At 43.9% G+C, this 17,500-nt stretch overlaps 1 protein-coding gene across 1 annotated transcript in view; it reads left to right on the top strand.

The window, feature by feature from the left end:
* Nucleotides 1-17,500, top strand: part of LOC138947475 (zinc finger HIT domain-containing protein 2-like) — a 227,274-nt gene that overhangs the window by 195,252 nt on the left and 14,522 nt on the right. The window contains exons 5-10 of the mRNA XM_070318953.1: nt 6,468-6,490; nt 7,554-7,703; nt 8,144-8,217; nt 12,812-12,862; nt 14,159-14,283; nt 15,296-15,394. Of these exons, the coding sequence (XP_070175054.1) occupies nt 6,468-6,490; nt 7,554-7,703; nt 8,144-8,217; nt 12,812-12,862; nt 14,159-14,283; nt 15,296-15,394 (522 nt within the window). The remainder of the gene's footprint in view (nt 1-6,467; nt 6,491-7,553; nt 7,704-8,143; nt 8,218-12,811; nt 12,863-14,158; nt 14,284-15,295; nt 15,395-17,500) is intronic.

Below are 17,500 nucleotides of genomic sequence, written 5' to 3'. Positions count from 1 at the left end.
AAGAGACAGATCATCTGCCATTGATCTTACCCTGGTTAGCCCCGAACTTGCCCTTACCATCGACTGGCAGGTCTACCCCAACACACTCGGATCTGACCACTATCTGATACACGCGACCATCCATGAAGCTGACCCTGATCCTGCTGAAGTTGATCGTACGCCAAAGTACATCTGTGCCAAAGCAGATTGGGAGAAGTTCAAGAAGACTCTAACGCATATATGTGGAGAGACTGAGTTCAAAGACAATGACATAGACCAGTACTATGGTAACATCAGACAGGCAATCCTCAGTGCAGCTGATCAAGCTATTCCAAAACGCGCTTCTGGGCCTCAAAAGAGAGAACAGGCACCTTCCCCCTGGTGGAATGAAGAATGCAGAGCTGCGGTGCAGCGCAAACGGCGTTTTACAAAAGCATATCAGAAGAATCAGTCAGCCTCCAATAAAACAGCCCTCGAAGAAGTTGAAAAGGAGTGTGCTGCGGTCAATGAACAGGCAAAAGCAGCCTACTGGACAGATTTCTGTTGTAAAAAGGTGCATAACCAAGGAGACGCGTCCCTTGTATGGACCAAGCTGCGAAAATTTAAAAGGAAAGTGTTCTTGCCTGAAAAACCTTTGCTGAACGGGAATGAGTACACACAAAGTAATCTTGAGAAGGCCGAGGTGCTGGCTGAGACATTTGCAAAAGTCAGTCAGGCAGCTCATATGCCACAGTCGCTCGCTGATTACCGTCGAAAGGAAGAAGATAAATTCGGGCGAGCAGCAGCAGACAACTCACTGCCGATAAACCAGGATCTGGGTATCAATGAGTTGAGGAAGGCAATCCAAGGAATCAAATCCGGAAATGTCGCAACCGGCTTAGACCCCATTTCATACAACATGATACGCCGGTTTCCTGAGCCCATGCTGGAAGTGCTGCTACAGTTTTACCAGCACTGTTGGGCGAGCTCAAAACTTCCCTCAGCCTGGAAAAACGCTCTGGTGATTGCTCTTCCCAAAGACGGTAAACCCCGGCACCTGCCGACAAGCTACCGCCCAATTTCACTCACACCTCACCTTGGCAAGGTATACGAAAGAATTGTAAAAAACAGACTAGAACACTTTCTTGAAAAGAACAACATTCTTCCCCTCTGCCAGGCAGGCTTCAGAAAGGGTCGAGCCTGCATGGAGCATGTGGTAAAACTTACAGCCCACATCAAGAAGGCTAAAGCACGAGGCAGAACAGTGCTGGCAACCTTCTTCGACATTAGAAGAGCATTTGACACGGTCTGGCATGGAAAGCTAATTCAGAAAATGTCCAACATGGGGATCTCAGGGCGCCTGCTGGAATTTGTCCAGGAATTCCTCACAGACAGGTCCATGGCTGTTAGAGTGGGGCAGTCCATCTCTCAAACACATGTCCTAGATATGGGGGTGCCTCAAGGAAGCATCATAGCCCCCATATTGTTCAGCATCATGGTCCACGATGCAGCAAATCTGAACCTCAAGGAGGCCTCATTGTCTCTGTTTGCCGATGACATGGCCCTCTGGGAAGCAGTCAACTGCAAGTCAGAAAGAACAATCAAAACAAAAATGGGGCGGTACCAAGAAAAAGTCGACCAAATCGCTGACTACATGCAGACGAATGGCTTTGAGCTATCTACCGAAAAAACCGTGTTCATGGCTTTCACAGGAGTGCAGCTTGTCAAAAGGACATGTTCCATCACCATAAATGGGGTGCAGCTGGTGCCAGCAGATAAAACCAAGTTCTTGGGAGTGACATTCACAAGCTCTCTCAGTTGGGGCCCACACATAGACTCACTTGTGAGAAAAGCTCAACGCTCTCTAAACCTGATAAAGGTTCTGAGCAGAGAGTCGTGGGCAGCCGGAAAACCATTGATCCATCTTGTCCGTGCCCTTGTTCGGTCGCGCCTCAGCTATGGCCAAGAGGCTTTCTTTGCAGCTCCTGACAGTCAGTGGGTAAAGCTTGAAAGAGTAGAAAGAGCCGCTCTCAAAGTGGCGCTGGGGGTCCCCAGATCGGCAGTCTCCACCCTACTTTACCAGGAAGTGGGATGGCTGCCACTGAAAGAGGAATGCCACCTCAGATGTGCACAGCTGGCTGTCAGAATACACTGTGTCCCAAACACGGCAGTGGAAGTATTTACCCCAGACATGGGAGATACCGACCACATGCAATACAAAGCTCTTGAGTCCAAGACTCATACATACCAAACAGTGCTCCCAATATACAACCATGTGAAGGGCATATGGGAACAGAGTGGCCTGTCCAAGGAAAAGCTGGTCACAGGTGGTACTCTTCCTTACCCTCCATGGCTGCTTGAAGCCCCAAATCTGATCATAGACTATGGAGACGGCCTCAAAAAGGCAGAAGACCCATTGCTGCTAGCCACAGTTGCAAAAGAAAAGATCGATCAACGATTTAAAAGCCACCTACAGGTCTTCACAGATGGTTCGATCCTGCAGTCAGGGGAGGCTGGGTGTGCCTTGTCGATTCCTGGACTTGATATAACACGAAAATACAAGCTAAACAAGGGGATCAGCATCTTCTCTGCAGAGTTATTTGCTATCTACATGGCCTGCACACTGATAAACGATCTGCCAACCCCACCCCTGGGGGTGGTCATCCTTACGGACTCAAAATCCTCGTTGCAAGCACTTGCACATGGCACCAAGAACAGAGGAGAGATGCAAACTGAAATTCATTTCTTAGCCCACCAAATTATGACAAAAGGAACAGACTTTTCCCTCATGTGGCTGCCATCCCACACAGGAATCCGGGGAAATGAAATGGCGGACAGAGCAGCAAAAGCAGCGGCTATGTCAACCATGCCAGTGACAGACATTCGGCTCTCCTGCCAGGAAGCCAAACTGCTGCTAGCCAAGCTAAAAAGAGAGGAAAGAGAGCAGACACTGTCACAAACATGTGAAGAGAGAGGATGGATACACCTCCCCTACAATAGGAAAGGGCACCACCTCCCACTCCCCCCGAGACCCATGAGCCTGTTGCGTCGCTTGCGCACGGTCAGCAGCCGCATCTACTGGGACAAGGTAGTCTGTCAGTGTGGTAAGACTGGACACCTCACACACGTGTTTGAAGGTTGTGACACTCTCAAGGAAGAGATGTCTAGTCTCATCCGCTACAGAAGGGAGAATGCTCTCAGTCTGGGAGACTTTCTCCGCCCACACCCATCACTCGGAGAGAAACCGATGATGGTCTTGGTCACCAATTTGTTCACCTCAACTGTTGCGAGCTGGTTCTAGTGTGCTTGCAGCAGACCCAGCACAGCACAGATCCACTTCTGGAATCCTAAGCTAAATGTGTCCCAAGACACACATTTTGTAGTCCTGGCATCCTGAAAGGTAGAGGCCCCAACCTACAGGTTTGCTACCATACCAAAAACGCCTCCAGACACGGGAACTTGGGAGCAGAGGCAACAGCTCCGCTTGAACCTCAGAAACCAAATGTGCCTCCAGACACACAGATCCCTTAGACGGCCGAGGCTGTGGCCTCTAAGGTTCTCTTGTACCAAACCGCCTCCTGACTCTGCATCAGATTGCTTGCGCTGGCATCTGCTTACATAGACCCACATTAAGTCACCACCGAGTGGTAGACACAGACGACATTTGGTAGCACTGACTGCCAGCTTCACGGTAATGCGTACCCATAGCGCGGCTCTGCATGGGTGGGAATGTTCTGAGCAAAACACTATGTGTTACTCCATACCCCCCGCCCTCCATGGAACTTCTTGACCCCAACAAATTGGGGGGGGGGGAAGTTTGCCCAGTCGGTAGAGGCGCTGGCTTTAAAACCGGTTGTTACTATCCGCGTGGATTCAACCCCCAAGTTCGGCGCGGGATGTGTGTCCCAGAGTCAACTTTGTGCAGACTCTCCTCGGTGTCCGAACACCCCCCGTGTGCACGCATGCGCACGATAAAGATCCCAGGGTCACAGCGAAAGCCTCAGGCCTTGGAAACACGAATACATGCATGCAAAAATATGAAGCCCGGGTGTCCGTTCGGCCAACAGCCAAAAAAGTAACTATTTCAGCACTGACCCAAGACGACCCAACCAGGTCCCAAGCCCATTTCAGGTCTCCTCTAGCAGCCGGCAGCCAGCTGTCTACATCCCCCCCCCTCCCCCGCATTTTTATTTTTTATTTTCATACAAAGCCGGGTTTTCCCGTGTAACATGCCCCTAATGGCTTTGCCGTGAGGGCGTAAAACTTTCATTTCACCCATCACCTTCCCGGCATCGGCATATTCGATTTGTCCTTGGACTGCAAACCGAAACAGGCGCCTGTGTTGCGACCCATCTCGTCATCGGCGCTTTTCCGGAAATGACCTGCGCTTTGTTGGAATTCCAACAATGGCCGCCATTGTAGGAATTCCAACTTTGTGCTACGCGATTCTAGAAATGTACCGCGCGCATAGTGAGAATTCTGCTCTTTTTTTAGAATACGATGTAAAACTATACAAGTCATGATGGCCTATGATGATCTTTGTGTTTTAAAGTGATCAATGCTTAGTCTTGAAAAAGCAGATGCATTGTATAACGCACCAAACCAACCGAATTACAAAAAGCAAAAACACTTTTGATAACTTGGTAACAACACAGTTCAACGACCCATCCCACTCGACCACAACGCACCAATTTTACGTAATTTTTAACGTTTCAGATCTTACATTTTACAACAACAAAAACACAACAAGAGTGTTCCGATATAACTTTTCACTGGTAACTATCGATTGTAATAATTTTTTACTCAGTCTTAACTGGTTATATATTAAACTCACACAGTCTCTCTGGGCTGCAGAGACAGCATTACGTAGAGGTTACATGCCGAGTCTCAGTGATTATTAAAAATAATGGTCGAAGTTAGCGGATCATGAAAAATGCGAGCTTCAGCGAGCTTTTTCATGACTGCGAACTGAGACCATTATTTTTAATAATCACTGAGACGAGGTGTGTAACCTCTTTATTCCTCCTTTCTTCAGTTATTCAAAGAAAACAGGAGTTTTTGTGCGAAAGTTTCATCGAATCCGACTCACTCAACCAGTCAACCTGCGCAGGCGATCGATTGATGCGCGGTTGTATAGTTCCGTGCAAATCATTCCATTCTGTTAACACTTCTTGTCAGTTTCCTTGTTTTGGACTAAAATCAAGTACACAGATATGCTGTTATTCTGCTGTGGCGGTAAAGGCAGGTATTGTGTGTTCTGTTTATGTTTTAGTATCGCTTAAGATAATGTTCTTGCGTCAAATGGGACTAGCAGACGAACTTTTGCACCCGTGTTCCAACGTTAATTACTGTATGAAGTTCAGTTTTCTGGGGAAAATAGTGTATGAAACCGCTTTATGTTGTTTAAATTGATGAGATGTGTGCATTTGGTTGCGTGTGATCTGTTTATAAAATGAAATATTGTTGAAAACTGACCGTCGGATTGCAGTCAGTGTTGTCGAAGAAACTGAGTTAAAAGAAGGGGAACTACTCTTGTCGCGAGAGTATGAGTTACTTGCCTTGGGAATTTGCTTGTGATGAACGGTTTGTGCACAGCAGATCTAGATTCAGAAAACAACCGAACTCATGGATTTTATATGGATATTCATGTGTTCAGGCCTGTAGTTGTTAATTTAAATGCGGCATTTTTGTATTGTTTGCTCCAGAGATGTATACTTCGTACGTATAGAGCGTTCGGAACTTTTCAGTCGCAAAAGTAGTACCGAAACAGAACAGCTTCTCAACCCATTGCACTATCGAGGATTCAGGCTGTTGCTGGCTCGTTATTTGTTTGGTTGCTGGGTCATTATCGAAAAATAACTAGCTCTACAAGTTTACAGAGGTAAAGAAGCAGAGGGGGGAATAAATCCCTTTACTGAGTAGGCTCTTATCACTGCATGGTAATCTAGGCTTTTGAAACGTGATGTGCAAGTCTGTGCGCTATGTGATTGATTGTTGCAAAATGTTGATTCAAATTAAAGACGATTCCAGCCTGTTGTAACAAACTAACACTCTACTCTGAGGAAAAAAAATCATTGTGTTCAAAATAGATCGAGACAGCAGCAACTAGCTAGCTGCATGCATGAGTGTCACTGAGAGAATTGTTACACAGTGTACCCCCACACCCCCAATTCAAGACTTCCCCTGTATAAGACCTTGCTTTTTCATATACCTTATTCATGACCTGTGAAAAGGGTATACTTTTTGTGTGCCAGTCGAAGGGTTGCCATTTCTAGAACGAAGCAGCTCGTTTCCGGAAATGCGGCGCTTTGTTGGAAATCAAATGAGGTTTCGGGAATTCCCGATTATTCCAACTCTGCCCCGGATTCTTACTTTGCGCCCAACACCTGTACCTCATTGTTGTCGTTCCTTTCGTGGAGAGTGACTACCCTTGTCTCCATTTCAAGATGGCAGCCTCCATCAAAATCGTGAAAAGTTCTGACGACGAAGAAGACGGACCAGCTATTGAGAACAAACATGACATTTGTAGCGTGTAAGGTTTTCATCATCTTCCGTTTGATTATCTTGAGCTAGTTTCCTTTAACGTCACGATGCTTCACATAAGAATATATATATTAGCGAATGAGGAAGAAGAAGAAGAGCACAAGCAGACGTTTTGCGCACGCTGAAACTCAGTAAAGAAAGTCGTCTGCACTTATGCAAATTGTGATAGTGAATAAAACAAACTATCTTTATTTACTAGACAGCTTCCGTTTGCTCACAGGTTTTGCCTTTTTAATTTCGAGCATGCATTTTGTGTAAAATTAGACTGATGCAACACAAAACCTGTGATTTACTGTTCGGCTTTTGCATTAGGCCAACAAACAAAAATTGTCTGTTTCTGGTCACCCGACCGACCCTAAATTTCGGCGCCGACCCTAAACTTTTTTTTTCCAAACTCAAAATTTTTTATTTTTTTTTTGGTGGTAAAGGACAGGGTGAGAAAATGAACAACAAAAACGTGTGAAAACGAAAGTCCGCTGACGATTTGTAAATGTGTTGAGTGTCTTGTCTCTATGTATAGTGAATCCAGTCTCTTTGCGCGATTTTTAAAGTTAGTTTTATTGGTCTACATTTGGGGTAAAAAAAAAAATAAAATAAAAAAATCCCTACCTACCGACCCTATTGTTTTTAGCCATGTTACCAGAAACAGACAATTTTTTTTTTTTGGCCTTAGATGCTTACCTATAATATATTATAAAATATATATTATATATCATTAAATCAACCCCAACTGTTTTATCTGACCTTAAAAAGAGCCTGTTGGGGTCCTTTAAGTTGGGACACTGTTCTTGAATTTTGACTGTACAACAGAACCCCCCTTCTTGAAGATCTGATAAAATTTGGTCCCAAAAAGGAGGAAATTATTTTTCAATGGAGGTAATATTACAGACGTAACAGAGAAACTAAAATAGCGCGGCCTTAAAAAGAGGAGGGGGTCATAACAATTGTGGGGTGGGGTCACAACAATTGTGGGGTGGGGTCACAACAATTGTGGGGTGGGGTCTAAGGGTTTCACTGTACTGAACATGAACCATTTTGTTGTGTGTGACCAGCTGTGTGGAGAAAGAGTCTCGCTACACGTGCCCGAGATGTAACATCCGTTACTGCTCCCTGCCGTGCTACAAACACAAGAAACATGAAGGATGCTCCGAGTCGTTCTACAAAGATTGGGTCATGGATGAAATGAAAGAACATACTGCAAGGTGAGAGAGAGAAGGGGAGGGAGAGGGACAATGACAATTTTTATTTAACGAGGGTAAGAGAGTCAGCATGCAGTGATCTGCTTGTTTACATCTGGCGAGGAATAGAGTCAGCCTGATCTTTCTTTCTGCCAAGCTACAAGCACAAGAAACACGAAGTAGTCTTTGTGTGTGTGTGTGAGAGAGAGAGAGAGAGAATGAGAAAGAAAAAGGACTGTTATTTATTTGACTAGGGTTGTAGAAACTAAAGATAGTATACGGAAGGCGCAATTTTGGAAAGTTTGACGATTTGGGCCTTAAAATGTTCAAGGGATAGCTGTCCTGTGGTTTTCTGAACTTCATACGATTTTCTGAACTTCATACGTATGCAATATTATTTAAAAATCAAACTGGTCGTGGATAGAATTTCAATTATCACATTTGTGTATGACTTTACTTAACAGCCCTGAAGAAAAACAGAAAGTCTTGGAGATGTTGGCAAGAGAACACGAGCAGCAAGAGGAAGATTTGGATGATGGTAAGAAGTACATGTACACTACTTATTTTGAAATTATTTCCACTTTAATTAAATCATGTTGCACTAAAAATCATTAAGTTAAGTATACAGTGGAACTCCTCTTTTAAAACCTAACAAAAAGTCTGAGGAAACGGGGTCCTAGAAGGGAAGGAGTCTTGAAGGGGGGTTCCACTGGACCTTCCTATTCATGCACATGTTGCAGATCTGTTCAGGCTTTTGCACATAATAACATCATTTTTCCAACCGCAACACGGTGGCCTAGTGGTAAGGCGTCCGCCCAGTGAGCGGGAGGTGTGGGTTCGAACCCCGGCCTGGTCATACCTAAGACTTTAAAATTGGCAATCTAGTGGCTGCTCCGCCTGGCGTCTGGGGTTAGTGCTAGGACTGGTTGGTCCGGTGTCAGAATAATGTGACTGGGTGAGACATGAAGCCTGTGCTGCGACTTCTGTCTTGTGTGTGGCGCATGTTAAATGTCAAAGCAGCACCGCCCTGATATCACCCTTCGTGGTGGACTGAGCGTTAAGCAAACAAACAAACATCATTTTTCCACTGTAAGAGTAACACATACCAAAAATCTGCAGTCTGGCTCCTTTTTATCGGAATCAGAATGAATTTTGAAACACCTTATCTATGTCAGTCTGCAAAAGTAATGGAGGAATTCCGGAAATGACTATCAAGTTTTTATGGGCAGGAAAGGGTGTTCTTTCCTTGGGAAATCGAGGGCTAACAATACCCATCATTATTGGGTTGCGTGTCTTACACGTGCTCGCTGGGGGTCCTGATTTGGCCTATAAGGTCCGCTGGACCCAAAAAGCAACAATTAGCTAACTAACTAACGTGCTCGCTGGGGGTCCTGATATGGCCTAAATGGTCCGCTGGACCCAAAAAGCAACAATTAACAAACTAACTAACGTGCTCGCTGGGGGTCCTGATTTGGCCTATAAGGTCCGCTGAACACAAAAGGCAACAATTAACTAACTAACTAACGTGCTCGCTGGGGGTCCTGATTTGGCCTATAAGGTCCGCTGGACCCAAAAAGCAACAATTAGCTAACTAACTAACGTGCTCGCTGACAATGTGTAGCAACACTCCGTTCGCTAGTGATTGGCGTACAGTGTCACGCGGGTTTGTTTGCCCTCTTCAACTAAAACTCACCACAGTGCACAGAAATCAACCGGCACGGTTGGCCTAGTGGTAAGGCGTCCGCCCCGTCATCGAGAGGTCGTGGGTTCGAACCCCGGCCGGGTCATACCTAAGACTTTAAAATTGGCAATCTAGTGGCTGCTCCGCCTGGCATCTGGCATATTATGGGGTTAGAGCTAGGACTGGTTGGTCCGGTGTCAGAATAATGTGACTGGGTGAGACATGAAGCCTGTGCTGTGACTTCTGTCTTGTGTGTGGCGCACGTCATATGTCAAAGCAGCACCGCCCTGATATGGCCCTTCGTGGTCGACTGGGCGTTAAGCAAACAAACAAACAAAGCACAGAAAACAGCCAGACTGCAGAGTGTTGGTATGTGTCCAAGTGGAGGGATGCTGTTATTCCGTGCAAGTGGAGGGATGCTGTTATTCCGTCCAAGTGGAGGGATGCTGTTATTCCGTGCAAGTGGAGGGATGCTGTTATTCCGTGCAAGAGGAGGGATGCTGTTATTCTGTGCAAGTGGAGAGATGCTGTTATTCCGTCCAAGTGGAGAGATGCTGTTATTCCGTGCAAGTGGAGAGTTGCTGTTATTCCGTGCAAGTGGAGAGATGCTGTTATTCCGTGCAAGTGGAGAGATGCTGTTATTCTGTGCAAGTGGAGAGATGCTGTTATTCCGTGCAAGTGGAGAGATGCTGTTATTCCGTGCAAGTGGAGAGATGCTGTTATTCCGTGCAAGTGGAGAGATGCTGTTATTCCGTCCAAGTGGACAGATGTTGTTATTCCGTCCAAGTGGAGAGATGCTGTTATTCCATCCAAGTGGACAGATGCTGTTATTCCGTCCAAGTGGAGAGATGCTGTCATTCCGTGCAAGTGGAGGGATGCTGTTATTCCGTCCAAGTGGAGGGATGCTGTTATTTTGTGCAAGTGGAGAGATGCTGTTATTCCGTGCAAGTGGAGAGATGCTGTTATTCCGTGCAAAAGCCTAAATCTGCGTTGGTTTACGGGATTGTTTACATGAGAAGGATTTATAGGTCTAACTTTCAAAATAAAATGATAGAATGGTTTTTTTCAACAGACTGCAGAAAGCAACTTGTTATTTCTGGACTTTTCTGTTACTGTAATTATTATGTTCATCAAAATGAGAAAAAAATTCAGCTGAGGTTAGGAAAGTGTGCTTTGTGTTTCAGTAATTACTGTTCCAGCTTCAATTCTAAGATTGTTCCAAGGAAACAACTAAGATTGAACAAATTTGAAGTTGCGTTTGTAATGCTTTCATGGGGATTTAGCTCCAGGTATTGAACTATAAGAGCAAAAGAAAATGAATTAAGAATTTTTTTTGTTTAGTTCATGCTTGAAGGTTTAAAATTCTGCTTACATGCATTTTAAACTGTCCTCGCGCCCCCTAATTGGCTTAGAGGCGCGTCCCCCGGGTGGTGGATGGGGGAGCCTTCTCTACTAACTTCTGAGAGAAGGTCGCATCACTCTCGATGCCGTGAACCTAATTAGGATCTTTTTCTTGTTTCTTCTCTATTTCTGCCTCCCCAAATTCCTTTTACTTTCCTTTTCTCACCCATAAAATTCTTCACTTATTACCCTTGTTAAGTGGTTCTTGTATAGAATATAGTCAATGTTTGTAAAAATTTTAGTCAAGCAGTATGTAAGAAATGTTTAGTCCTTTGTACTGGAAACTTGCATTCTCCCAGTAAGTAGAGGTTACATGCCGAGTCTCAGTGATTATTAAAAATAATGGTCGAAGTTAGCGGATCATGAAAAATGCGAGCTTTAGCGAGCTTTTTCATGACCGCGAACTGAGACCATTATTTTTTATAATCACTGAGACGAGGTGTGTAACCTCTTTATTCCTCCTTTCTTCAGTTATTCAAAGAAAAGAGGAGTTTTTTTGCGAAAGTTTGATCGAATCCTATTCTCTCAACCAGTCAACCTGCGCAGGCGATCGATTAATGCGCGGTTGTATAGTTCCGTGCAAATCATTCCATTCTGTTAACACTTCTTGTCAGTTTTCCTATTTTGGGCTAAAATCAAGTACACAGATATGCTGTTATTCTGCTGTGGCGGCAAAGGCAGATATTGTGTGTTCTGTATATGTTTTGGTATCGGTTAGGATAATGTTCTTTCGTCAAATGGGACTAGCAGACGAACTTTTGCACCCGTGTTCCAACGTTAAAAACTGTATGAAGTTAAGTTTTCTGGGGAAAATAGTGTATGAAACCGCTTTATGTTGTTTAAATTGATGAGATGTGTGCATTTGGTTGCGTGTGATCTGTTTATTAAATGAAATATTGTTGAAAACTGATCGTCGGATTGCAGTCTGTTGTCGAAGAAACTGAGTGAAAAGAAGGGGAACTACTCTTGTCGCTAGACAAAGTATGAGTTACTTGCCTTGGGAAATTGCTTGTGATGAACGTCTGATCTAGATTCAGAAAACAACCGAACTCATGGATTTTATATGGAGATTCATGTGTTCAGGCCTGTAGTTGTTAATTTAAATGCAGTATGTTTGTATTGTTTGCTCCAGAGATGTATACTTCGTACATTAGAGCGTTCGGAACTTTTCAGTCGCAAAAAGTAGTACCGAAACAGAACAGCTTCTCAACCCATTGCACTATCGAGGATTCAGGCTGTTGCTGGGTCGTTATTTGTTTGGTTGCTGGGTCATTATCGAAAAATAACTACCCCTACAAGTTTACAGAGGTAAAGAAGCAGAGGGGGGAATAAGGTCATATATTGTACTACGTTGCAAGCCCCTGGAGCAATTTTTTGATTAGTGCTTTTGTGAACAAGAAACACTTAACAAGTGGCTCTATCCCATCTCCCCCCTTTCCCCTATCCCATCTCCCCCCTTTCCCTCGTCGCGATATAACCTTCGTGGTTGAAAACGACGTTAAACACCAAATAAAGAAAGAAAGATTTTAAACTGTCCTGTTACAGAAGCATACATGTTAACCCTTACGATTTGCACGTAAGTCTTACGTTTTTCCATGTTTTTCCAGTTGTACGTCGTAAGACCACAATCTTACGTTTTTTCTCAAAATCGCAAAAATCTTATGTTTTTCCCCCTCAAAATCGCATTATTTAATACATGTCAGCCTCTATCACACACTTACCATTGTAAAAGCCTCTTCACACCATTAGACAGGACCAAACACCACCAAAATCGCATTAAAATTACGTTTCTGCCAGTCCGTTTGTTTTCGTTTTCGGATCAGCGTTCCGTATGATTCTCAAATGGATCACTTCTAGTTTCAACTGTCTAATATAACAAGGAAGATAACTGAAATGCTTACGAGTCACAGATGCTCAAAAACGATTTCTTATGGTTTTTGGTCCTGTCTTATGGTGTGATGAGGCTTTTACTATGGTAAGTGTGTCATATAGGTAGACATGTATGCAGAAGGTCTATGAATTACAAACTAATTTTTGTATTTCATGGTAGCAGATGACGACAACCCGAGTTTGGCGGAAAGAATGGAAGACCTGGACCTTGGTAGGTATTTTCTATCAGTGGGAGTACAAATAAAAAATTAATTAACAAAATTAAAGATTGTGAGATACAGTGGAAAACTTCTTTTACAACGATCTTCTTCTTCTTCAGCGTTCCAGAATTTGTCTGGTTACGTGTGAGCTCGTTTGCCCATTTGGGTTCCCCACACTACACTATGAGAGCATAGTCAGCTTCACTCCGCTTTCGTTGAGTAGGCATGCTGGGTATTTTCGTGTTTCCATAACCCACCGAACTCTGACATGGATTACATGATCTTTTCCGTGCGCACTTGGTCTTGTGCTTGCGTGTACACACGAAGGGGGTTAAGTCACTAGCAGGTCTGCACATAAGTTGACCTGGGAGATCGGAAAAATCTTCACTCTTAACCCACCAGGCGGCAGCGACCGGGATTCGAACTCACGACCTCCCGATTAGGAGGCCCCCGTCTTTCCACCACGCCACTGCTCCCTTTTACAACCTGAAAAAAATCTGAGAAAATGAAGTCTTTAAAAGAAGGGAGTCTTAAAATGGAGGTAAATTTACAGAGGCTATGAACAGAAAATATCTGGGAAAGGAGGGTCTTAAAAAGGTAGATTTCGTCCCCACGTTCGGCGAGAGATTTATTTCTCAGAGTCAACTTTGTGTGCAGACTCTCCTCGGTGTCCGAACACCCCCGTGTGTACACGCAAGCACAAGACCAAGTGCGCACGAAAAAGATCCTGTAATCCATGTCAGAGTTCGGTGGGTTATAGAAACACGAAAATACCCAGCATGCTTCCTCAGAAAGCGGCGTATGGCTGCCTAAATGGCGCGCGGGGTAAAAACAGTCCTACACGTAAAATTCCACTCGTGCAAAACACGAGTGTACGTGGGAGTTTCAGCCCACGAACGCAGAAGAAGAAGAAGAAAAGGTAGATTAAGTCTTAGATTGCGATGAGACCATTTAATTGTAAAAACATAGTAATTATGACTGGAAAGGCCACCTATTCCTTTTCCCACCCCCTACCACCCTGACAGATAACAAAAGTAAATTCACAAAAGCAAAGGCTGCACATTCTGAACAAGTTGGTCATCCTTGGAAATAACAAATGCATATTCAAAACAATCAGTTTTGTTCACCTATCTTATTGTTATGGCATGTTGTTTGGTGTAGGTGTCATTCTTCCCAGAAGCCATGAAAGGCGGGTTTTTAAGGACAATAATTACCAATGGCTGTTATGCTATATGACGAATTAAATCCTTGTTCTTCTTCTTCTTAAAAGTGTGGTTCCACTGTACTGACCTTGACCCTGATTGTAGACAAGGATGCAGCGGAGGTGTGGAAGCGACTAACGGCACAGGAGAAGGAAGAGTTTGCCCAGATGATGAAAGACGGCCGCCTCGCCAACCTGGTTTCCATCTGGACTCCTTGGTGGATGGCAAAGGTATGTGCAACAAATATAACAATAATAATAAATAACTTTTCTATAGCTCCAGTCCCATTGAATGGCACCAGGTGCTTTACAATTTCAAAACAAATAAAGAATCGACAAACATAAGAAAGCAGTGATAAAGGCCTCTGTTATTCTGCCAGAAGTGCATGTGGTTGAGTTCACACCTAAACACTCACATGCCAGGGTAGCACGGTTCTTCTTCTTCAGCGTTCCAGAATGTTCTGGTTACGTGTGAGCTTGTTTGCCCACTTGGGTTCCCCACACTATACTCAGAGCATAGTCAGCTTCACTCCGCTTTCGCTGAGTAGGCATGCTGGGTATTTTCGTGTTTCCATAACCCATCGAACTCTGACATGGATTTCAGGATCTTTTCCGTGCGCACTTGGTCTTGTGCTTGCGTGTACAAGCATATAAGTTGACCTGGGAGATCGGAAAAATCTCCACTCTTAACCCACCAGGCGGCAGCGACCGGGATTCGAACTCACGACCTCCCGATGAGGCCGACGTCTTACCACCACGCCACTGCGCCCGTCCAGCACGACTCTTAAGTTGTTGTTGCCACTTTCCACTTCGAGGGGATGTGGATTTCCTATCAACAGAATAATAAAAGAATGAAAATTAAAAATTAGAAACGAGTCATGTCGCCTCAAATCTTGAATTTATCCTTTGCGTCCGTGCACACGGAAAAGATCATGTAATCCATGTCAGAGTTTGGTCGGTTATAGAAACACAAAAATACCAATTATGCATCCCCCAAAAATGGCATATGGCTGCCTAAATCAGTAAATGGCAGGTTGAAAATGGTCATACACGTAAAAACCCTGGGATTTTTTAGGCCATGAACGAAGAAGAAGAGGATTTGTCTGAAATCTAAGTGTACGTATGTATTTTCCAAGTAAGATTTGCATTGGAGAAAAAGAGGCCTATTTTGTTGGCCATAGTGAAAAAACACATCAGCGATCTCTGATGCTGTATTCATTTCACAAACGTTTCTGTATTTCAGTCGGCATCCAGTTTGGTTCAGGAAGCGTCGGGGAATGGCTTACCTGAGGGATTTCCTCCTCACCTGACCGATGTGCCTGACATCAATCAACTGTTGAAGGTAACTTGATGTATTCAGGGTTTATTATGTAGAGGTTCGGGAAAGAATGTTCTATGTTCTTTTGTTCTCTTCTCTTGATGTGTTACGGACTCATTCTGGACTCACTCTCTCAGACACAACAGATGACATTGTGACAACATCAGCAGGTTACTGGCATGACAAACTTTATTCCTCTGTCTCTCTATCTTCCCTCCTCCTCTTCGCCAACCCGACCGAGGCCGGTGGCTACAAGCCACAACATACAAAGTTGAACTACATCTCCTCAGTCAGCCGAGACACGGACTGAATGAATGAATGACTGAATGCCTGAAAGACTGAATGACTGAATGACTCCTCCTCTTATGCTGGTACCGGGATGCTATTTATACTGCCCGCGCGGACTGCACTGCAAGCGGCTCTCAGCAATTTCCAAAAGGGCAGTCTGGCACTGCCTAATAGCCAAATCTGTGTTTGTTTAGAATCTTTAACAACTAATAACTTTACAAAAAATGCACACATTAAAAATCGGTTTGTTGCTATAAAACCAGTGTGAAAGATACTTTTTAACTCATGTTACAAGATATAACTTTAGAAGTCCAGACCAAAAGATAATTATGATCAATTAGCCAGAACACATGACCGATTAACGATCAAAACCCAGCAAAATAAAGATTGCTAAACTCTATCACTTCCTGCACCAAATACAATTCACTCCATTACAAGATGAACTCCTGAACTTTCCATACATGTGTCATACTTGTGGTAAAATGGAACTTATGACGAGTTATGTGACGTTAAACTTGATAAAGAAACACAGATACTAAAATGACGCGTGTGACGTCACGCGGCGAGACACCGGTCGAACTGAGAGGAAAACTTTGATTTGCTTGATCCAAACATTTATTAATGCACTTTAACTCAAAAAGTATCTCAAGGGAATAAGAAATGAAGTGCACCAAGTTAGATTTATGGAAAAGTTACAATTATGGAGATAATAGGGAAATTCCAGACGTCACCTACTGGGCGCTAAAATTCAGATAGCGACTGGGACGTTTGGGTCGGAGCTGATCGAACATTGAAACAATTTAAGGACCAACAGGGCCTTAAAAAGTACTTAAGCACGAACATACAGCAACATAATATCTATATCCATGCATTATTAACATCTAAAAGTAATATAAAGCCTTAGATTGCATAAAATAGCTCGTGCATTCAATCTATTTTTAGACGGAATCAAACATGGCCACCGCTCAGATGTAAACAACTGTGTTTGAGCACGGCTGGTGCACACCAGTACTTTTTGTTAACAATGAATTGACACCTAACACAAAATGATCGGCAACAAAGACTAAACTGGACAATGACAACAGCTCTGCCCTCCTCTGACAAAACACAGTAAGTCCAAAAATCACGTTTCGAGAAAAACGCGGTTTTCTGTTCTTAGCTTTATATTTAAAACAAAAGCATTCTCGCTGGACATTTTAGTGCAATAAAGCGTGGGGATGGTTTCTGAATGTATACCTTTAGTCCATTTCAAAAATAGTGGTAAGATTAAAGAATTATGAGCCAATTAGTGGACTTACTGTGTTCTGCCAAGTTTTTCCTTGAACTCGGGCTTGTTAAAAACAACGGCAGAACACAGTAAGGGACGTTACTGTCTTCTGTCAGAGTTTTCGTTGAACTCGAGTTTGTTAAAAACAACGGCAGAACACAGAAAGGGAAGTTGCTGTGTTCTGCCGATGTTTTCTTGTTTCTTAATGCTTGTCACAAGTTAAGATAGTGACCGATCACAGCAACTTACAGTAACTGTTCTTGCTTAGTTCTACTTTATTATTTGTATGCGAGAAATTCAATCCTGACCGAATGACTAAACAACTCTGTGTCTCTCTCTGTGCCTCTCTCTCTGTGTCTCTCCGTGTGCCTCTCTCTCTCTGTGTCCCTCTCTGTGTCTCTCTCTGTGTCTCTCTCTGTGTCTCTCTCTCTCTCTCTGTCTCTCTCTGTGTCTCTCTCTGTGTCTCTCTCTGTGTGTCTCTCTCTCTCTGTCTCTCTCTGTGTCTCTCTCTGTGTCTCTCTCTGTGTGTGTCTCTCTCTCTCTCTCTCTCTCTGTCTCTCTCTCTCTGTCTTTCT

This window comes from Littorina saxatilis, linkage group LG14 (assembly GCF_037325665.1).
Source record: "Littorina saxatilis isolate snail1 linkage group LG14, US_GU_Lsax_2.0, whole genome shotgun sequence".
Taxonomy (NCBI): Eukaryota; Metazoa; Mollusca; class Gastropoda; order Littorinimorpha; family Littorinidae; genus Littorina; species Littorina saxatilis.
Note: the sequence above shows the minus strand (reverse complement) of the source record. Positions and strands in the feature narration are given on the sequence as shown.